Genomic DNA, 23,918 nt, shown 5'->3' with positions numbered 1-23,918 from the left:
ACACGAGTACGTTACTATGAAGTAACAAGTGTCGTAAATTTTTGCAGCACCGACGGATGGTTCAAGTAACGGAGGAACTCCAGGATATCCACAATATCCGTCGCCGCCTGGATATCCTGGGCAACCTGGATATCCGGGAACACCTGGGCAACCTGGATATCCGGGGACACCTGGAAAACCTGGATATCCAGGTGAACCTGAAGGGCCAGGACAACCTGGATATCCTGGAACACCCGGACAACCTGGATATCCTGGAACACCCGGACAACCTGGAAAACCATCACAACCAGGATATCCCGGCACACCTGGAAAACCTGGAACGCCTGGACAGCCTGGATATCCAGGAACACCTGAACAACCTGGGTACCCTGGAACACCTGGATATCCTGGAACACCGGGCGAACCTGGACAGCCCGGAACACCCGGACAACCTGGCAAACCATCACAACCAGGACATCCCGGCACACCTGGAAAACCTGGCTATCCTGGACAACCTGGATATCCTGGAACACCTGAACAACCTGGGTATCCTGGAACACCTGGGAAGCCTGGACAACCTGGCTATCCTGGAACACCTGGGCAACCTGGATATCCGGGGACACCTGGGAAACCTGGATATCCAGGAGAACCCGAAGGGCCAGGACAACCTGGATATCCTGGAACACCCGGACAACCTGGATATCCTGGAACACCCGGACAACCTGGAAAACCATCACAACCAGGATATCCCGGCACACCTGGAAAACCAGGAACGCCTGGACTGCCTGGATATCCAGGAACACCTGAACAACCTGGGTACCCTGGAACACCTGGATATCCCGGAACACCGGGCGAACCTGGACAGCCCGGAACACCCGGGCAACCTGGCAAACCATCACAACCAGGACATCCCGGCACACCTGGAAAACCTGGCTATCCTGGACAACCTGGATATCCTGGAACACCTGAACAACCTGGGTATCCTGGAACACCCGGGAAGCCTGGACAACCTGGGTATCCCGGCACGCCTGGACAACCTGGGTACCCTGGAACACCTGGGAAGCCTGGACAACCTGGCTATCCTGGAACACCTGAACAACCTGGATACCCTGGAACACCAGGAAAACCCGGACAACCTGGGTATCCCGGCACACCTGGAAAGCCTGGACAACCTGGTTACCCTGGTACCCCCGGCAAGCCTGGAGAACCTGGCTATCCTGGAACGCCTCAACAACCTGGGTATCCCGGAACGCCTGAACAACCTGGGTACCCGGGAACACCTGGAAAGCCTGGACAACCTGGGTACCCGGGAACACCTGGTAAGCCTGGACAACCTGGCTATCCTGGAACGCCTGGAACACCTGGACAACCTGGGTATCCTGGAACTCCTGGCAAGCCTGGACAACCAGGCTATCCTGGAACACCCGAACAACCTGGATACCCTGGAACACCTGGAAAGCCTGGACAACCTGGATATCCTGGAACACCTGAACAACCTGGGTATCCTGGAACACCTGGGAAGCCTGGACAACCTGGGTATCCCGGCACGCCTGGACAACCTGGGTACCCTGGAACACCTGGGAAGCCTGGACAACCTGGCTATCCTGGAACACCTGAACAACCTGGATACCCTGGAACACCAGGAAAACCCGGACAACCTGGGTATCCCGGCACACCTGGAAAGCCTGGACAACCTGGTTACCCTGGTACCCCCGGCAAGCCTGGAGAACCTGGCTATCCTGGAACGCCTCAACAACCTGGCTATCCTGGAACGCCTGGAACACCTGGACAACCTGGGTATCCTGGCACACCTGGTAAGCCTGGACAACCTGGCTATCCTGGAACGCCTGAACAACCTGGGTACCCTGGAACACCAGAACAACCTGGGTATCCCGGAACACCTGGGCAACCTGGGTATCCCGGAACACCTGGACAACCTGGGTATCCTGGAACACCTAGCAAGCCTGGACAACCTGGGCATCCTGGAAAACCTAGCAAACCTGGACAACCTGGCTATCCTGGAACGCCTGAACAACCTGGGTATCCTGGAACACCTGGACAACCTGGGTATCCTGGTACACCTGGCAAGCCTGGAGAACCTGGATATCCTGGAACACCTGAACAACCTGGATACCCTGGAACGCCTGAACAACCTGGTTACCCTGGAACACCTGGAAAGCCTGGACAACCTGGATATCCTGGAACACCTGGACAACCTGGCTATCCTGGAACGCCAGGCAAGCCAGGACAACCTGGATATCCTGGAACACCTGGTCAACCTGGCTATCCTGGAACGCCTGAACAACCTGAGTACCCTGGAACACCTGAAAAGCCTGGACAACCTGGTTATCCCGGCACACCTGGCAAGCCTGGACAACCTGGATATCCTGGAACACCTGGACAACCTGGATATCCTGGAACACCTGGACAACCTGGCTATCCTGGAACGCCTGAACAACCTGGGTATCCTGGAACACCTGGAAAGCCTGGACAACCTGGGTATCCCGGTACACCTGGTAAGCCTGGAGAACCTGGGTATCCTGGAACACCTGAACAACCTGGATACCCTGGAACGCCTGAACAACCTGGGTACCCCGGAACGCCTGGACAACCTGGCTATCCTGGCACACCTGGCAAGCCTGGACAACCTGGACAACCTGGCTATCCTGGAACGCCTGAACAACCCGGCTATCCTGGAACGCCTGAACAACCTGGGTACCCCGGAACACCCGGAAAGCCTGGACAACCTGGGTATCCCGGTACACCTGGTAAGCCTGGAGAACCTGGGTATCCTGGAACACCTGAACAACCTGGTTACCCTGGAACGCCTGAACAACCAGGGTACCCCGGAACACCCGGAAAGCCTGGACAACCTGGCTATCCTGGAACACCTGGCAAGCCTGGACGACCTGGATATCCTGGAACACCTGGACAACCTGGCTATCCTGGAACGCCTGAACAACCTGGGTACCCCGGAACACCCGGGAAGCCTGGACAACCTGGCTATCCTGGAACACCTGGCAAGCCTGGACAACCTGGACAACCTGGCTATCCTGGAACGCCTGAACAACCTGGATACCCTGGAACGCCTGAACAACCTGGGTACCCCGGAACGCCTGGACAACCTGGCTATCCTGGAACACCTGGCAAGCCTGGACAACCTGGACAACCTGGCTATCCTGGAACGCCTGAACAACCCGGCTATCCTGGAACGCCTGAACAACCTGGGTACCCCGGAACACCCGGAAAGCCTGGACAACCTGGGTATCCCGGTACACCTGGTAAGCCTGGAGAACCTGGGTATCCTGGAACACCTGAACAACCTGGATACCCTGGAACGCCTGAACAACCAGGGTACCCCGGAACACCCGGAAAGCCTGGACAACCTGGCTATCCTGGAACACCTGGCAAGCCTGGACAACCTGGATATCCTGGAACACCTGGACAACCTGGCTATCCTGGAACGCCTGAACAACCTGGGTACCCCGGAACACCCGGAAAGCCTGGACAACCTGGCTATCCTGGAACACCTGGCAAGCCTGGACAACCTGGACAACCTGGCTATCCTGGGACGCCTGAACAACCTGGATACCCTGGAACGCCTGAACAACCTGGGTACCCCGGAACGCCTGGACAACCTGGCTATCCTGGCACACCTGGCAAGCCTGGACAACCTGGACAACCTGGCTATCCTGGAACGCCTGAACAACCCGGCTATCCTGGAACGCCTGAACAACCTGGGTACCCCGGAACACCCGGAAAGCCTGGACAACCTGGGTATCCCGGTACACCTGGTAAGCCTGGAGAACCTGGGTATCCTGGAACACCTGAACAACCTGGATACCCTGGAACGCCTGAACAACCAGGGTACCCCGGAACACCCGGAAAGCCTGGACAACCTGGCTATCCTGGAACACCTGGCAAGCCTGGACAACCTGGATATCCTGGAACACCTGGACAACCTGGCTATCCTGGAACGCCTGAACAACCTGGGTACCCCGGAACACCCGGAAAGCCTGGACAACCTGGCTATCCTGGAACACCTGGCAAGCCTGGACAACCTGGACAACCTGGCTATCCTGGAACGCCTGAACAACCTGGATACCCTGGAACGCCTGAACAACCTGGGTACCCCGGAACGCCCGGGAAGCCTGGACAACCTGGCTATCCTGGCACACCTGGCAAGCCTGGACAACCTGGACAACCTGGCTATCCTGGAACGCCTGAACAACCCGGCTATCCTGGAACGCCTGAACAACCTGGGTACCCCGGAACACCCGGAAAGCCTGGACAACCTGGCTATCCTGGAACACCTGGCAAGCCTGGACAACCTGGACAACCTGGCTATCCTGGAACGCCTGAACAACCTGGATTCCCTGGACAACCTGGCTATCCTGGAACGCCTGAACAACCTGGATTCCCTGGAACACCTGAACAACCTGGGTACCCTGGAACACCTGGAAAGCCTGGACAACCTGGGTATCCTGGAACGCCTGGCAAGCCTGGACAACCTGGAAAACCTGGACATCCTGGAACACCTGGACAACCTGGCTATCCTGGAACACCTGAACAACCTGGATACCCTGGAACACCTGGGAAGCCTGGACAACCTGGCTATCCTGGAACACCTGAACAACCTGGATACCCTGGAACACCAGGAAAGCCTGGACAACCTGGATATCCCGGCACACCTGGACAACCTGGGTATCCTGGAACGCCTGGCAAGCCTGGTCAACCTGGAAAACCTGGACATCCTGGAACACCTGGACAACCTGGCTATCCTGGAACACCTGAACAACCTGGATACCCTGGAACACCTGGGAAGCCTGGACAACCTGGCTATCCTGGAACACCTGAACAACCCGGATACCCTGGAACACCAGGAAAGCCTGGACAACCTGGATATCCCGGCACACCTGAACAACCTGGGTATCCTGGAACACCTGGAAAGCCTGGACAACCTGGATATCCCGGCACACCTGGATATCCTGGAACACCTGAACAACCTGGATACCCTGGAACGCCTGGACAACCTGGGTATCCTGGAACGCCTGGACAACCCGGATATCCTGGAACACCTGGAACGCCTGGACAGCCTGGATATCCCGAAACTCCTGGCAAGCCGTCGCAACCTGGATATCCAGGAACGCCACCATATCCTGGATATCCTGGCACTCCCGGTACCCCTGGTACACCATCACAACCTGGCTATCCAGGGACTCCGGGCCATCCTGGATATCCTGGTACACCCGGGCAGCCTGGTTATCCTGGTACACCCGGACAACCACCTAAGCCAGGACATCCAGGACATCCGGGTAAACCCGGGAAACCTGGCAAACCTGGAAAACCTGGAACTGATGGACAACCTGGAACTCCTGGGACTCCTGGAACACCTGGAACACCATCACAACCTGGATATCCTGGAACACCAGGGCGACCTGGAAAACCTGGGAAACATCCGAAGCCTGGAAAACCTGGCACACCACCTTATCCTCCTCATCCAGGATATCCTGAAACACCAGGGACTCCTGGATCTCCTGGAATACCTGGTACTCCCGGAACTCCTGGATATCCTGGCACCCCAGGTACTCCTGGGGGACCGTCACATCCCGGATATCCCGGTACAACCGAAACTCCGCAATATCCTGAGGGTCCTGGGTATCCTGGATATCCGGGGAAACCACCTCATCCTGGATATCCTGGAACGCCTGGATCGCCGGGTACACCTGGAACTCCTGGTAGACCAGGAACTCCTGGAACACCTGGCACACCAGGAATACCACCATATCCTCCTGGACATCCAGGTACGCCTGGGAAGCCTCCACATCCTGGATATCCTGGGTCTCCCGGAATACCGCCGCAACCAGGATATCCTGGATCTCCAGGCACACCAGGAAGGCCAGGTTCACCTGGAACACCATCGCATCCTGGATATCCTGGCACACCTGGAACTCCAGGAAGACCAGGGACACCTGGAAGACCTGGCACACCACCATATCCTGGATATCCTGGACCGCCTGAGGAACCTCCTCATCCTGGATATCCAGGCCCACCCGGGTTCCCACCGGAACCTGGAACTCCAGGAAGACCAGGGACACCTGGAATACCAGGAAAGCCAGGGCACCCTGGACATCCTGGAACTCCCGGAAAACCACCTTATCCACCTTATCCTGGCTATCCAGAAACTCCAGAAACTCCTGGGACCCCAGGAATACCCGGAAAGCCAGGAAAGCCAGGTAAACCAGGACACCCTGGATATCCTGGTACACCTGGCACACCACCGTATCCTCCATATCCTGGCTATCCAGAAACTCCTGGATCACCTGGCGCACCGGGAACACCTGGAATACCAGGAAAGCCGGGACAACCTGGCTATCCTGGTACTCCTGGAAAACCACCTTATCCACCTTATCCTGGCTATCCAGAAACTCCTGGATCTCCTGGCGCACCTGGAACACCTGGAATCCCAGGAAAGCCAGGACAACCTGGGTATCCTGGTACTCCTGGAAAACCATCTTATCCACCTTATCCTGGCTATCCAGGAGCACCAGGATCCCCTGGCGCACCAGGAACACCTGGAATCCCAGGAAAGCCAGGACACCCTGGATATCCTGATACTCCTGGAATACCTCCTTACCCACCACAACCTGGCTATCCAGGCTCACCAGGATCGCCTGGCTCACCGGGAACACCTGGAACGCCTGGAAGACCTGGAACACCTGGAATACCTGGCACGCCTGGAACACCACCTCATCCTGGATACCCCGGAACACCTGGCACGCCTGGAACACCTGGCCGACCTGGAACTCCCGGAATACCAGGAAAACCACCACATCCTGGATACCCTGGGACCCCCGAAGGGCCCTGGGTACCAGGTGCTCCTGGAACACCACCTGAACCTGGATACCCTGGGACTCCTGGAACTCCTGGCAGACCTGGCACTCCAGGAATACCAGGTACACCAGGCACACCAGGAACGCCACCGCATCCTGGATACCCTGGAACTCCTGGAACACCTGGCAGACCTGGAACTCCTGGAATACCAGGAAAACCACCACATCCTGGATACCCTGGGACCCCCGGAGGGCCCTGGGTACCAGGTACTCCTGGAACACCACCTGAACCTGGATACCCCGGAACACCTGGTACTCCTGGCAGACCTGGCACTCCAGGAATACCAGGTACACCGTCTCATCCTGGATACCCTGGAATCCCCGGGACACCTGGAACGCCAGGGACGCCTGGTAAACCAGGTACTCCTGGCTACCCTGGTCATCCTGGAACATCAACGCCAGGTACTAAAACTACTGAACTATGATTCCTAAGTATTTGAATCTGTGGTATGTAAGTCAATACTTGATATACTTAACAATTTCAGGTCAAGGCCATCATCCAGGCTATCCCACAGAACCTCAAGGTCCAGATGGCGGTGTCGGTCCTGATGGTCCTAATGGCCCGTGGCCCGAAGGGCCTGCTGGTCCCGAAGGCCCGGAAGGTCCAGGAGGCCCGGAAGGTCCTGGAGGTCCCGTTGGCGGTATCGGAGGTGACGGCGGAGTGGGTGGCGTAGGTCCCAATGGTCCCGACGGTCCCTGGCCAACGGGTTCACCGGGTCCCGACGGTCCCTGGCCTGGGGACCCAGATTACATCCCTGACAAGTCACCAACGTCGAAACCACGCTACGAAGGTCCCATCAAAGTTGAATACCCAGTGAAGTACTACGAACCTACAACTCCGTCCAGCCTAAGAGCAGGCCCATCAGGCCGGAAGGAAGTGGACCTGTTGCGAATTAGCTCCCAATCGGATTCAGACTATAGAGAAGGCGAAACGTCCGACGACGGCAACGAGAAGAAGGTGGATTCCAACGGGTTCGTCTTCCCGGTGAAGCTGAGCAGTCCGTTTGGCTCGAAGGACACCCGGTACCAGTCCCAATACAAGCTGGGTCAGGTGAACCAGAACGCGGACGCCGTGAACTCTCTGCTTCAGCGGAAAGAGTCCCGCAAGTACACGGACGAGGAGGATGCCGGTGGTTCGGTGACGAAGACGGGGCCTTCCGGGGCCGGGTATAACGAGGTGAAGACCTCCAGCAGCGCGAAGTACACCGGCGAGGAGCAGAGCTCCAGAGGCTACCGTAAATTCTCGCAGCAGGTGACCAAGGTCAGCCAGCCGATCGTTCAGGTAGAGACGGACGCCGAGCTGCGGGGCCAGGGCCAAGGGAGCGTAAGGTATCAGGACGGCGGTAGCGCTGCGCTGATCAAACAGGTAAACGAGCTGTCCGAGCCGGAGTCGCCAGGGCCTGGCCCGGGCATCGCCGCTATCGGGGTTCAGCCCCCAGCCAGCAAAAAGCCCTACGAACAGTCAATAGGGCCCGACCCGCAAACCTGTCCTTGCTACCTGGTCGAGCCGGGCAACGACACCTTTGCTACCACCAGCACGACGTCCACTCCCCTCGTAGTCGGTCAGCTTGGCTTCATTCCCGTGGTGTTCGTGCCCTATTGTCCCGGCGAGACCGACGAGACCGACGGGCAAACCATGAAGGACATGTTCCCGTCCGCGACCCCCGTCCCCTACACGTGCAACGCATGCGGCGCGCGACAAACCGGCAAGATCGAAACCAAGCTTCTCAGCCTGAACCAGCTCGGCAACATCGAGAATCTTCGGGAAGCGTTGCGTCAAGCGAACCTTGGCTTTCTGAATGTTTCAGCTAGGAGCCGGACCGAGAGGCGACGCACCAAGACACGGGGCGCGAAACGAAGAGTGCAATTGTAACGCGACGCGACAACCGGACAGTCCTCCCACGAAAGTCTACCGTGTACAAACTAGAAGCCCCTGACGCTGATCGGCCACGCCGGTTGCCCGTCCATCAGCTGCTGGACAGCTGACGGATGGCCACGCTGACGCCAACGTGGTCCGCGGGTTCGACCTTGCCACGATACCAGAGAGATTCACCGATACGATTCTCGGCTATGGAGCCGCGCCCCCCGCCCTTCTTGCTAGAGATTCCCTGCTTTAACTTCGAGCTTACTTCATGGTCACCGAGCATTCTTATTCAGATTCTATTTTCTTAACTAACGATTTGGCTGCGGCCATTGAACCCTAGAACTACCAAACCAATAACTAGTTTCCGGTTTTTTTGCATTCAGACTTGCTGAAAATGTATGAACGTTTATACCAGGAGAAGTTCTTTATTCGATGGTACACTACGCCATTGCTATGAAACAATACACAGAGTATCCGAGGAAAGCGTTGGCACATGATGATTCCTGAGACGATTTCGAGCAACTTTTTCCTTTACAGAAATCTTCTCCGTGGCTCCGTTGTCGAGTTATTCGCGAAAAACATTGTCCAATTTCGGAGCGAGCGCGGCTGGCGCCACGCCTACGCGGCTATCGCGGCGCCGCGCCCGCTATCATGTGGCGTCCGCGCGAGGCCACCGATTGGCCCGCGATCTTTCGCTAATAACTTGTGAACGGGTCGTCTCCGAAGATTTTCGTAAAGGAAAAAGTTGCTTGAAATCGTTCGAGGAATCTGTCTTTATAACGGCGTACGTTTCTAGGAGATTCTGTGCATCGATCGGTGGTTCTAGCGTTGAGTAACTGAGAAAGTTAACGCAGGGAACAGTTCACTTCACGCGAACGGTTGAACTTGGGATTCTTTTTTTTCTTAGTTGTAACGCAGGTGTTATTCCCATCGTATCTCATTGTCATATGATATTTAATTTCAAGGCTCGTTTCGGCCGACGTTTACCAGAACGTCCGACGAATCCGCTCCTGGATCCGACTCGTGGAAAACGTCGCGCTGGAAACGAGACGAATTCCGTCCTCATCCTCGCCGGCTTGGAATTAGACATTGGCCGCGCGAGCGCCACTAACACGTACGAACAGGTGTAACGATAGATAATTCATTAGGTTCCGACCCGGTTCGACCTATTTATTTCAACGAAGCCGCGCTCCGACGACGTTTCTCTTCCGCCGCCGTTGCAGAACGGAAATTCTGTTAGCACCGCGCGGAAGAAAATCTAATGGATTGCTTATCGGCGCACCTGGCACGGTATTATCATTGAGCACGCACAGAGAACGGTTTTTCGTGTATTTTTATCGACGCAACCTCGATCTTTTTTTACAAGAATCCTCAACGATCAAGATTCGAAGAAAAAAAGTTCAACGGAGCAGACCGTAGGCGACTGTGCGTGCTCGATACGCTCTTCTTATCATCGTAACAGATTTATAATTGTATTTTTTTTACAATGTCTATGTAAACACACTGTGTGTCCACTTCGACAAATTCTCTATAAATTATATTATATTATATTATATTATAACTGTACATATTAATATTGCGGTCGTCCGGTGTCCCATCACGGAGCATCGATCGTTTTACAATAAATAAAACTAATCGCAAATTTATGTATCATCGATCCTTATTTATTCGTTGCTTCTTTTAACGACAACACCGCGCATGGATCCTGCTAGACGGATAACAGAGTTCAGAGATGGTTCGAGAGCTGGCCGAGAATCGTCCAGATATTATTATTTATTATTGTCGACAATATGTATGTACATTGCACGAGGTATAATAAACCATAACAGAGATTACCACAAGTTTGTCCATGGAACAACGAGCGCGCGAATGAGCCGTACGCAGGGATCATACTAACTCGGTAGTTAGGTCAATCAGAATACCGTAAGCGTGTTCGAAAAATTTAATTACACCGCTGTGCGACAATTCAGGGAAGCATCGGGGAATGCTGGATTGAATATATATATAACGAGAGAAGGTTATTTTATTTTATTTTTATATTTTATTTTATTTTTGTATTTTATTTTATTTTATTCTATTATTTTTATTTTATTATTTTATTATTTTATTATTTTATTCTATTATTTATTTTATTTTATTTTAATATCTTATTTTTATATTTTATTTTTTATCATTATCGGTAACGTTAATGCCTTAAAAACGATACAACGTTGTCCGTCCGCTCTTAAATTGTTTGCAGAAGAACGGCCAATTTTTCGTCCTAGTGCAGAAAATCCGCGGTCCAATTGTTCGATCGATTCGCAGGAACGGCGTCGCAGCATTTCGGCGCAGCGCGGCGGTGCGCGCGATCGATGCCCGAAACTCGTGAGCGAGCTAAGAGTAACCCCTGTATCCCGACGGCGAGCCGTAACTCCCGTAGCCTTGGTAGCTGTAGGGCTCGTAGTTGCTCCTCGCGGCGTACGCCGAACCGTAATTCGATCCGCCGTAGCCGGCGTAACCTGATCCATACCCGTAACCGTCGTAGCCACCGTAGCGTCCGTAACCGCCGCGTCCGTATCCATTATATCCGTCATCGTAGCCTAAACCATAATTTCCGGTGTTGTACGAACCGTAACCACTTCCGTAGCCCAATCCACTTCCGTAACCGCCGTATCCACTATTGCCGATGTAGCCGCTGCTCCCGTAACCGGGATTATATCCAAGGTTCCCGTAGTAACCGTATCTGCGAATCAACAGAATTAACATGGTGTAATAGTGTCTCAGTATCGTCCGGCACCGCGGTACCTGTCTGATTAATTCGATTATCACAATGGAAAGTTATAGAGAACTCGGCGATATTCTGTCCGAAAATGTTCGGTGCACGGTAAATTCCCCCCGGGAGATAACGATTATTTATTGTATATTATGTAATAATTTTTTTATATAATTTTCTATATTTTTTTATTATATAATAATTGTATTGTATCATTCTCTATATTTTTTATTATATAATAATTTTATTACATAATTTTCTATATATTTTCTATTATATAATAATTTTATTATGTAATCTTCTATATTTTTTATTACATAATAATTTTATTGTATAATTTTCTATATTTTTTATTATATAATAATTTTATTATACAATTTTCTATATTTCTTATTATATAATTTTCCATATTTCTTATTGTATAACAATTTTATTATATAATTTTCTATAGTTTCTATTATATAATAATTTTATTACATAATTTTCTATATTTTGTATTGTGTAATTTTATAAATTATTGTGTAATTTTATATAAAAAAATTTTATATCATAAAAATTAGCTGGCTAAAACGCCAGTTGAAAATCGCGATTTTTAAATTATTTTTAGTGAAAATTTCATCGCGATATCTCTGTCGGTTCAAAAGTTACAACTTGTCACCGAATTCTCCAGCGACTGAATTCTCCTGCGCGCCGCGGTCCAGAATTCCCCGGTACCCATCACGTGACTTCGTAGATGACGTCACGGCCGGCGCGTCACGCAGCATTCGGGGGGAATTCGCGGCAACGGTTGCTCGCCTACTGTTGCAGTCCAGCGCGGCGACGAGGAGGACGATAGTAATGCCAATCAACAACGACAACGTTCGTCTCTGCTCATTACACTGTGTCTCATTTAGTCCGACGGTTCGAGGCCGGCTACGAACGTTCCACGTGCTCGTACGATGTCACGCGAATTTCCGACCGACACGACAATCGTCTGCGACAAGTTTACGACGTCTCCTAATCATTGCACCTTAAATTGCGCCGGGGATATTCCTTACCCGAGATGACCGCCGCCGGTGACTCCGTTCGGCCCGTATCCCCTGTTGTATCCCACGTTCAAGTATCCCGGATTCAATCCGGCGCCGCGGTATCCAACGCTGGGACTATAAATCGAGCTGTAATAGGACCCGTACGGCACGCTTGAGCCATAACTGGGCTGCCCATAATCCTTACCAATGTGGAACGCTGGAATCAAGGAAGCTTTTAAGAAAATCAATATATTTCGCGAGTAGGCCAACCTAGTCGATTCGCCGATCCGTTTCACCCGGAAATTATGCGAGCAGGCAATCTTAGGCGTTCGTAACGTTCTTAGAAATTCATATGAATTTGTAGAGGTTTTTTAAAATTTCACGGGATTTATGCGAATTTATATTAATTCTATCAAATTTTATAATATTCGTATGAACCTTGAGTAATTGTATAAAGTTCATGTGAACCTTATAGGATTGTATAAAGTTCATACGAACCCCATAGGATTGTATAAAGTTCACACGAACCCTGCAAAATTGCACAAAAAAAGTTCTATGAGCCTGTACAAAATTGATTAAAAGTTCCATTAAATTGTTGGAACAATTTTCAGCGGTATCTATACACGGTGCACCTAAAGTGATTCTTCAGTCAATTTGGAGCAATTTTTTCCTTTGCGAAAATGTTCTCCACGGCCTCGTTAACGAGATATTAACGAAAAACGCTCGACCAATGGTAGGCCGGGATCGGTCGATGCGTGCGGCGTCGCGAGGGCGGAGCGTCGGCCGCGCTCGCTAGCCAATTGGCCAGTCGTTTTTCGCGAATAACTCGCTAACGGTGCGACGGAGAAGATTTTCGCAAAGGAAAAAGTTTCTTCGAATGAACCGAGGAATCGTTTCCCTCGACCCGCGACGCCGTTCGTGGAACAGACTGTATAAATCGATAAAGTTCCTCCCGCTACAATAAACGATAGTTGAGCCGGCACTTGGACCGTTTGAAATGCTACCACGCTTTCGCGACACGGTCGACAGGAGTTCCGAACTATCTAACTTCGGCGATTTTAAATTCCGTAATTTGCCGGCTAACGTCGGAATATTTAAAACTCGCGCGCAGCCTCGACGGTCTATTGTCAAAGGTTACGGTGCAGTTCGAGCGTGCAGCGAGTGCTCCATATGCAGGATTAACGAATTCGCGAGTTTGCGAATCGATAAATTCGCAAATAGACAATTTTGCAATTTAATAAATTCTCAAATTAATTTTACAAAATTTAATATTCTCATATTAATAAATCCACAGGATAAATAAATTCGCGAATTAACGAGCTCGCGAAAAAATATCTCGATATTCCCCGGCCAATCTCATCGTTAGTCCAGGACGCAATTAGGGTTGTCATAATCGTGCAATCGTTGCGAGCACGTGAACTCATTGTCCGCGCGGAATTGCGACTATCCTCGCGGCATAAACAATCGATCGTTATCCAACGTTCTCGTATTAAATAAGTGTGTCACTGCCGTTCCCACGATCGGACGTCTCAGACGCGTAGCCGACGTGAAAAAAAAGTGACATTCGTTCTAATAACATGCTAATGTGCCGCGGCGAGACCGCCGAAGGTCCTTCGACATCCGCCGGCTTCTTTCTAGTGCAGTGCAGCGCTCTGATCACTCGTCGCTTCGCGTTAGATCATTCATCTAACGACTGGCGTAACGGGAGAACAGTACATTTCCATAAGTGATTCATCCGAGACGTTTTTCACAGGCTGTGTTTTCATTTTTGTCTGAGGGTCACATTCTTTGTTATTGTACTATCTGGTGCAGTGGTCTTTGCAATCTGTCGTGTGAAAACAATTCCAGGATAACGATGGCCTTCTTAATTGTCTTCTAAGCTTTCTTAATTGAAATTCATGAATTATGTTTTTCTTTCATTATATTAATGTCTGGTCAATTTCGCCTTCTAATTATTTTGATCGGTTGCAAATATTGAGATGAATGTTTATTAATATTTGTAATTGTATTTGTTTATAAATACATATTAATATTTGTAATGTATTTGTTTATAAATACATATTAATATTTGTAATGTATTTGCAAATATGCGTTAATATTTGTAATTATATGTTGTTACAAATATGTGTTAATATTTGTAATTGTAAATATTCATAGATATGTGTTAATATTTCTAATTATAAATATTCATACATATGTATTAATATTTGCAATTATAAATATCTATAAATATGTGTTAATATGTATTAATATTTGCAATTATAAATATTTATAAATATGTGTTAATATGTATTAATATTTGCAATTATAAATATTTATAAATATGTGTTAATATGTATTAATATGTATTAATATGTATATATTAGTACGTATTAATATTTGTAATTATAAATGGCACGGCTTCAAGCCCATAAATTCACGCGGAAGCAAGAACCTTGCAGCACGAAATTTTCGGCCGAATAAAATCTGTTTCGGATCGCTTACTTCGGTCGCTGGCGGCCGCTGTCAGATCTTTGGTAGTGTCTTCGTAGGGTACGCTGTTTACGGGCGCTAGTTTGGTAACGAGCTTCGACTCGGTCGCTGTTATGGCACCGCTGCTGAGTGCGAATAGGCAGGCGGAAGAGAATATCTGTAACAGAGATGATTCACGGTGAATTCGGTCTTGTTTTGCAATCGATCCCGTACGATCGCGTTCGAGATTTCGATCAATTAGACACTCGTGCGTCCAAATACGTTCAATCGTTAAATTAATTAGGCTTCCGTCGCTAACGGATGCGCGTCGTCTACGATGAATGCGTAATTCGCCGATGCACGTGGTCACGACGGGCACGCGGTTTATGTTTAATTCATCAGCGCTCACGTTCGCTCGTGGTCTTCGAAAATTTTGAAAAAAATACAGCTCATTTTGGAATTCGAGGGCGCACATTGGTGAATTTTTGCAGATTTTTCGACTGCAAGTTGCGGGCAAGAAAAATTATAGCACCGAGAAAAGATTAGAAAATTGCAGATTTCTCGAAAGGATACAGTGTTGCCGTCGTCGCATTAATTCTGACGATGGGTATTACGGGAAGCAGCGTTGCCAATTTTTCTCGGATTTTTTGCGGGGGTGGAACAACCCCGGGAAATATGAGAAGCGGACGCCCGACGGGAAATTGAAAATTATACTCGATATTGTGCGCTAAATCTGTATATTACAGCGTTATTACAGTGTTGTTACAGTGTTAAACATTTCTACGTTCGAACAAACAATTTTGCTTGGCATAAAAAACGAGGGTACGAAAATTAATCGAAAAGAAAATTGATTGTGAAGTATACGATTTTTTTTCACTTTTCAATGATTTTCCCGCGAGAATTCTGACGCGAGCGCGCGCGCGCGCGTGTGTGTGTGTCGAGAATTTAGGTCAGAGATAGGGTGAAATGAACCGGTTTCGTCGAACGTAAACAAAGGATTGCGGCGGTGTCTCCTTTTGCCTCGTCGCGACGGCGCGAGGCCCCCTCACTTTCACTTCCTTTAATTGCAAATATTGGCGTCGAACAATGTGTTCCCAAGAATGGAAACGGGACTGTGTCTTTTCGGCTGTGTACACTGCACTTTACGCAAGCCGCGGGACAAGTGGACGCGCGAGATAGAAGAAGTTTTTATCGCCGGGCTCTTAAAACGCCACAAGTCGTCCGCGCGGTACGCGTCCTTGGAAAAACAAACCGAAGCAAACGTTGTTATGGAAAGGCGAAAGAGAAATTCTATGCAATCTCCGGCTCGCGTTTAAACCGTTTACAGAAGATACAATCGTCGCATCGACTGCGGGACATTGAAACTGCAATGTTCCTTCCTCTTAGAAATAATTTAATTGTATAATAAAAGAAAGTAAAAATAATATGTTAGCATAATACGTTGGTATTTTTAAACGATTTTCATGTTTCCACGATTTTAAATCTTTTGCTTTTGCTTGAGATTAAATTAAATTGAATTAAAATATACTCAATTATATCAAATTAAATTAAAATATATGCAAATAAATAAAATTAAATTAGAATATATTCAATTAAATCAAATTAAATTAAATTAGCTTAAACTAAGATTTATTATAATTGACACAGTGGGTGAAACAGAAACTTTGAAGGCCCCGGATAAATTTAAAAACACTGTTGCAATTATAAAAATTCTTAAAACAGAAAATACTTTGTCACTTCATTTTTGTTTTGCATAATTGTCTTACTCAATTTTTCATTAGTTACCTTTGTGGCCTTAAACAATTTTTCTCGATTAATCAGTCAGTTATAGAGTATCTTCAAAAATGCAAAAATATCTGTAAAAACGTATCATATAATTTTGTGTATAAATTTTGTATATATCCATAAAAATGTCGACTAGCAATTTTCAAAAATAAAAAAGGGATGCACAACAAGTTTGTAAGCCAAGACACCGTTGGACAAAAGGGATCTGTTCGGCCGCAGAAATAAAACCGTCGGTCTAACAGGCGACGTTCCATTCACGCCACACGCTAATTGCTCCTCTTTCGCCGTTTTTGTCCTCCGCGTTCCGTCGGATTCGGCCGAATGAAGCACAGCGTGCGCCCCGACGGTCCTGTATCGATGCCGTACACGCTCCGTTGCCGGCCTGTCAAAATTTGTCAGCCGAAGAACGACCCGCCGTCGGTGTTTACAAATGAAAAAGCTACCCATTCACCATCCCCCTCCCCCCGCACCCTCACTGTGCACTTCGTCGGCCGTCCGACCGGAAAATTCGACACCCTTCGAAGCGTATACAACGTGTACTTCTTTCTATCTTTATTTATTTAACGTTGCTTATTCTTTGTCATTTATTTCATGTTATTTATTCAACGCTGTAAATTTTTTAGTCCGACGGTGTTCTATTCTGTTCCATTTGTCTGTGTTTACAGCGCTCTGTTGCAAGTTTTTAGAACAAACGAAAGCTTGGTTTCAATTTTAAAGCTTTGTTTAATTATATTTCATTTGTTTACAGCGCTCTGTTGCAAGTTTTTAGAACAAACGGAAACTTAGTTTCAATTTTTAAGCTTTGTTTAATTATATTTCATTTGTTTACAGCGCTCTATTGCAAGTTTTTAGAACAAACGAGAGCCTAGTTTCAATTTTAAAGCTTTGTTCAATTATATTTCATTTGTTTACAACGCTCTGTTGCAAGTTTTTAGAACAAACGAAAGCTTAGTTTTAATTTTAAAGCTTTGTTCAATTCTATTTCATTTGTTTATAGCGCTCTGTTACAAACAGAGTAAAAATCACAGGGTTTAATTTCCCTTAGATCCAGCCACACAGCAATATTTACAAAATTATAAACATTAAAATTGTTTACCAGAAAATAAACGAAAATCGAAGACGTGACCGTGCAAAAATCTGGAAACATTTTTATACTTTAAATACCGAATTTAAAAAAATATATATTAACCCTTTGCACTCGAGTGACGACTCCGAGGCGCCATGAAAAATTGTCGCGTCGCGTTTCAAAATATAATTTTATTCGCCAAATTTGTTTACATTTAAAGAACTGTTGCACAAATCTCAAAATTCAATTTCGCGTGTAAAAAATGTCATGAAAAATGGAAATACCGTGGACCAAAAAGACTGTATTAAATTTTGCGTTAATTTGGAAACGAGTGCAATTATTTAGCTACCCCAGAATTATTTTGAATTTACGACGATGCATTTCAGATATTCTAAAGAAAAAATTTCGTCATTTATTCCAGAATTATATCGTTATTTATCCCAGAATTATTTCGCATTTAAGGATAAGAATTATTTCGCGTTTAGTTATGCCTTTGCCATTTGAGATACCGCTTATTTTAAAAAATACTATCAATCCTAATTTATCCCAGAATGATTCGGAAGCAATGACAGTACGTACCAGCAGAAATGATTGCATTTTCCAGGCCGGGCAGCGTCGAAAGGCTTTCCTCGAAAACGTGTTCGCCGTCGTCGCGTTCGTCTGCTCGCCGTGCACGGCACGAATAGTCCCTATATAGAGCCGCGTGGCACCCCTCCAGTTGTTCCAGGTGACTCTATTTGTTTAAACTCGGGTGTTGTTCGTCGGACGATGCTGGCAAGGCCGCGCGACGCAGATCGGTCGCCGGCGTGCGTTACGCGCGCGACACGCCTATGAGCAACGATTCTGTCTCTATGGGAAAACTCGACCGCCTCTTATACACACGCCCAGCGGCCGTACGCGCGCGATCCATCCTTCGACTCTGCGGAGGACGCGAAATTAACTTCAAGTAGCTCAAGAGCGGCGCGGCCCCCTGAACAGTGCCGCGGACGGTGAATCCTCGCAGGCGCACGCGACGATTTGTTAATGACACCGTGTCGCCCGTTTAAATCCCGAGGATGCCGTGATTACGGGACGCTGGTTGAACGTTGGAGCGTTTCTTTTCTTTTTTCTTTTTTTCTTCTGGCAGAATCGAAGTGTTGGCGATCGCTTGTCGACGTGTTTGATGATATTGATATTTGATATTTTAGCGGGTTTGCAGAGCTTGGCTGTTTCGAAGGAGTTTCTCCTTCGAAGAAAGTTTATATGTCTGGTTTCGGTCGCGGGAGATATTTGAGCAGATGCGTGAACCTAAACTGGACCTAATTCCGATCTAACCGCGACCTACTTTCCATTTAACCGCGATCTAATTTATTGTTTAATATGATTTTGATAATATATTATGCGATGGAATATAGTATGTAATTTTAATAGTCTATTTAATAGGATATATTATAGGAATATAATTTTTATAATATATTATAGTATTTTATTTGGATATTATTGTATATTATTATTGTATATAATGTAATATATAATTTTAAAAGTATTGTATGATATGATGTACTTTGTATGTAATATATAAATTATTCTGTAATACGGTATATTATAGGAGGAATATAATTTTAATGATGTGTATAATATGATATATTATAGGAATATAATTTTAACGACGTGTATAATACGGTATATTATAGGAATATAATATTGATAATATATTATTACGATATATTACAGTATATAAATGCAAAATTATTGTATAATAGGATATTATAGTATATAATTTCAATATTATTATATAATACGATATATTATAGCATATAAATTTAATATTATTGTATAATACGATATATTATAGTGTATAATATTAATATTATTGTATAATCTGATATATTAGAGTATATAATTTTAATATTATTGTACAGTACGATATATATAATACGATATATTATAGCATATAATATTAATGTTATTGTATAATATTAATACTATCGTATAATATGATATATTAGAGGTTATAATTTCAATATTATTGTATAATACGGTATATTATAGCATATAGTTTTAATATTATTACGCAATACGATATATTATAGTATATAATATTAATATTATTGTATAATATGTTATATTATAATATATAATATTAATATTATTGTATAATATGATATATTAGAGTATATAATATTAATATTATCGTATAATATGATATATTAGAGTATATAATTTTAATATTCTTGTATAATACGATATATTATAGCATATAATTTTAATATCATTTTATAATACGATATATATTATAATATACAATATCAATAATATAAAATTTAATATAATTATTGCATATAATTTCGATAATACATCATTACGATAAATACCTTATAATCAAGAATAATCATAAATAAACACAAATTCCTATAAACAAGCACAAATTAACTACGCGAATTAATTATGCAACGATGCATAAGAATGTTCCAGAGAGGATCCAACGATCGCGCAACTTGCGGAAGCAATTTCCATCGGTGCCACGAGAGGAAAAAAAAGGTAGTATTAATTTGAAATTTTTCATGCTTGAGCCTTAAGCTTGTACCGTCGATTACAGGAGAACTATGTAAATTAGACGAGTGCCGGTAGGTTCGCGCGAACGACATTTATTATGCGATCTCGTCCTCCGTACGGATGCAAAACGCTCCGTCGACGAATAAATTCGATTAATCGGTCTCGCTGTAAAATACTTCGGATGCCCGCCAAATTCACGGGCGTACATGCATTTGGTCGCATTTTGTAATTTCAATTCGCCGAATTTCGCGACGAAAGTTGTTCGCCTAAATGAAGTCGAAAGCCGGCGACACGCGCATTTAGATAACATTCCCCGGATATTAATTTACTCGATTGTTCGGCTCTCCTTTAATCCGCACCACGCCGATTCTCGGCGCGGCAAAGTTACGAAATTCAATATTCCGCGCTGCTTCTGACACTGTATTTCCCCCTCTACCCCCGCGCCGCCCGCGGTGAACTTTCCGGCTGATCGTTCGCAATGATATCTGCTAATTAGTGTAATTGCTCGGTCGAATTCAATTGTTATATTGTATTTGAAAAATTATTGTCCACATTGTCATCTTTTATTTTGTTTAGCCAGTCGATTTTTTATTTTTAATATATGAAACAATCATCGTCAATAGAGCATTGGAATTGAAAGAAATATTATCATATTTTATGGTAATTGAAAGGAATAATGCGTTAACAATTTCTTAAGAATTGGGAAAGATAATCTATCAATATTTCTTAAGAATTGAAAAAGATAATCTATTAATATTTCTTAAGAATTGCAAAAGATAATCTATCAATATTTCTTTTAAGAATTGAAAAAGATAATCTATCAATATTTCTTAAGAATTGAAAAAGATAATCTATCAATATTTCTTAAGAATTGAAAAAGATAATATACCAGTATTTTTTTAAGAATTGAACAAAATAAACACATTTCGAAAGAATTTTTTAAAAGATTTCAGCGAGAATGGATTAATTTGGAAAGTCAACAATAATTTCTAGTGAAATATTATTTAAGAAATAAAATCATCATCATTTATTTATAAAACAGCCAATTCATGCGATATATTTTTGCCTTTTTATAATAATTATTATTATTAATCTGTTAAACGTAGGATTCAACGAAGTAATTGGTAACAATATAAACAATTTAAATAATTTTCTGAATAAATATCTGCAATATTTATAATTATTTCAAAAAAGTGCATCCATATTTTTATTACAATGAAAAGCGTTGCATGCTTCCATTATTAACCTCATTAATCGTGCGGACAATTTTTCAGCGTTTGATTGGAAACGCTGCCTTAACGTGCCCAGCCAGCCCACCCTTTCATCCGGGCCGCCCTTTGATTAACGAGCTCGTAACTCCGAACCTAGAAAAGATATCGAAAAAAAGGGTGTAGATAAATTTAATGCTGCTTCCGAAGGTTCGTGGATCAATAACAACGAAGTTCCAAAAAAAGTTTATCACCGTTGCAACAATTAATGTCTATCATTGTTTCCATAAATTTGTTCTCCTTTCGCTGTAACGAACGCTTCTCGTTCTTTCTTTTTTTTTTGTTTTGGCCGCGACGTCGACGGTGTGTACAACGTTTTATGGTCACGCGTATAGTCCTTCGGAAACTGCATAAAATGTATGGAAATGTTCATTCGATGCTCACAGTGATTCACGCGAGTTACGGATGCATAAATAAAATCGAGCATAAATACGGATTTCCAAGTGGGACTGTGAAAAAAGTATTCTCAGAAATTGTTGAACCGATTCGATGAAAAATTTTGCGCAATTATACGATTCACATTGTTTGTAAGGAAACTGCAAATACACGTGATTCCTCTCTTTACTATTATTGATATTAATATTTATTCATATTAGAATTATTAATGTCCATAATTATTAATATTAGAATGATTAATATTAATAACTGTGAATATTAATAATTTTAATATTAATAATTCAAATATTCATAATTATTAATATTTGAATGATTAATATTCGCAAATTATTAATATTATAATTACTAATATTCATAATTATTAATATTCGAATGATTAATATTTATTATTATTAATATTCGTATGATATATATAATTATATTATATATATAATTATTAAAATTCGTATGATTAATATTCACAATTATTAATATTAGAATTATTAATATTAGAATTACTAATATTCATAATTATTTATATTAGAATTATTACTATTCACAATTATGAATATTAGAATGGCTAATATTCATAATTATTAATATTAGAATTTTTTCTATTCACAATTATTAATATTAAAGTTATTAATATCCTTAATTATAACTATTAAAATTATGAATACTAGAATTATTAATATTCTTAATGATTAAAAATTAAAATTATTAATATTATAATTATTAATAATTCACTGGGAGTAGTAATTTCCTCCTGGCGAGTTGGCAAGCAAAAAGTCTGCTGCACCGCGATCCATAAAGAAACGAAAGACTGATCTTTATAGCAACGGTACATTAACCACGCCTTTTCGCCGTCACGTCTAATGCGCTGGTCTTATTCCCAGGTTGGATCGCTCGTTACGTCATCACGGTGCTTCCACTACAGATAATATTTGCCAATGACTCATTGACACGTGACTACAACTTCCTCACGGTTTCATTGATTCCTCTTCAACAATATCCTACCTTGGTCACACAGAAAAGCAAATGCAGCTTCCGCTGAAATCTAACTTGTTAATTTATGCTTGCGTCTTGCGCTGTAACGTGTCGTCGCAGATGATGACGCGTGTGCCGCGAAAGGTGTGACCGAAACGTTCCACTTCGTGTTGCAACGCGCGGTCCCGTGGTCTTATCAACAATGAACCGGCCGAGGTCGTTGGGCCGCATGTTCTCCGTACGTTATCGTTATCGTTTAACCGTTGTTTATTGTCGAAAAACGAGCCATCCAGGAAATTGGACCTACTTCGCGCGACATTTAATCGGCCGGCGTTTTTGTCCTCCTTAATTGCACAATATCGAAAGAACTGTAATTGGTGGATGGAGCGGGGAAACGAGACAAAGGAAACAATGTGGCCGCTGTAATACAGTCCCGCATTGTTCTCTTGTCGCATTTCTTTTGTTAGACCACTCGACGAATTTTTCGCACACAGCGTGCTAAATTTATCTATTTAGTTCAAATCGAGGCGAGTTTATTTATTTATTTTCAAGCGAGACTTCAACTTTGCTCTTTAACATTGATGTGCAACATTGTTCTGAAATATTGTCGGGCAACTTTGTTCTGAAACATTATTGTGCAAAATTGTTCCTCAACATTGTTCTTCAATATTGCTAGTCAACTGTTCCCTTCATTGGTGAGCAATGATGCAATGGTGTGCAACATTATTCTGAAACATTGTTGTGCAACATTGCTCTTTAACACTGTTGTAGAACATTGTTAAGCCACATTGTTATATCTACTAAGAAAACAGTTCTTAAGAAAAATTTGACTATTTAAAACTTCGTGTAAACTGTCTGAAAATGTAGTAGCAATTTTAGTGTAATATGTGTGGTTTTCCATTGCTGAATATATTAACGTTAAGTAATCATTTTGCAACATTGATCTTCAACATTAT

At 44.7% G+C, this 23,918-nt stretch overlaps 2 protein-coding genes across 4 annotated transcripts in view; one reads left to right on the top strand and one right to left on the bottom strand.

Moving 5' to 3' along the window:
* LOC117225756 (uncharacterized) overlaps positions 1 to 10,382 on the top strand; it is a 33,721-nt gene extending 23,339 nt beyond the window's left edge. Inside the window, exons 4-6 of one of the 2 annotated variants that reach the window (XM_076526375.1) lie at positions 48 to 7,274; positions 7,358 to 8,238; positions 8,681 to 10,382. In XM_076526375.1, coding sequence (XP_076382490.1) covers positions 48 to 7,274; positions 7,358 to 8,238; positions 8,681 to 8,809 — 8,237 coding nt within the window. In that variant the 3' untranslated portion in view covers positions 8,810 to 10,382. Of the gene's footprint in view, positions 1 to 47; positions 7,275 to 7,357 lie in introns of both variants that reach the window. The other variant, XM_076526374.1, reaches the window with a different exon arrangement.
* Positions 10,383 to 10,494: 112 nt separating this feature from the next.
* On the bottom strand, positions 10,495 to 18,629 carry LOC117225755 (uncharacterized). 2 transcript variants are annotated; one of them, XM_033479498.2, is made up of 4 exons: positions 18,377 to 18,629; positions 14,980 to 15,124; positions 12,526 to 12,727; positions 10,495 to 11,458 (listed from the first exon to the last, which is right to left on the bottom strand). In XM_033479498.2, the coding sequence occupies exons 1-4, from the start codon at positions 18,392 to 18,394 to the stop codon at positions 11,110 to 11,112; spliced, it is 714 nt and encodes a 237-aa protein (XP_033335389.2). In that variant the 5' UTR covers positions 18,395 to 18,629; the 3' UTR covers positions 10,495 to 11,109. The 2 variants fall into 2 exon arrangements, with proteins under 2 accessions (XP_033335389.2, XP_033335391.2); XM_033479500.2 differs by having other exon boundaries at positions 12,526 to 12,712; positions 18,377 to 18,624.
* Positions 18,630 to 23,918: the final 5,289 nt, after the last annotated feature.

Source organism: Megalopta genalis, chromosome 14 (assembly GCF_051020955.1).
Source record: "Megalopta genalis isolate 19385.01 chromosome 14, iyMegGena1_principal, whole genome shotgun sequence".
NCBI lineage: Eukaryota > Metazoa > Arthropoda > Insecta > Hymenoptera > Halictidae > Megalopta > Megalopta genalis.
Note: the sequence above shows the minus strand (reverse complement) of the source record. Positions and strands in the feature narration are given on the sequence as shown.

What these genes read in the sequence shown, in the direction of transcription:
- LOC117225755 (XM_033479498.2), bottom strand. An exon ending in AGCGGCCGCCAGCGACCGAA is followed by an intron (nt 12,728 to 14,979) that starts GTAAGCGATCCG and finishes TTTTCTTAAAAG; the next exon opens with CTTCCTTGATTCCAGCGTTC. An exon ending in ACCGGCGGCGGTCATCTCGG is followed by an intron (nt 11,459 to 12,525) that starts GTAAGGAATATC and finishes GTTGATTCGCAG; the next exon opens with ATACGGTTACTACGGGAACC.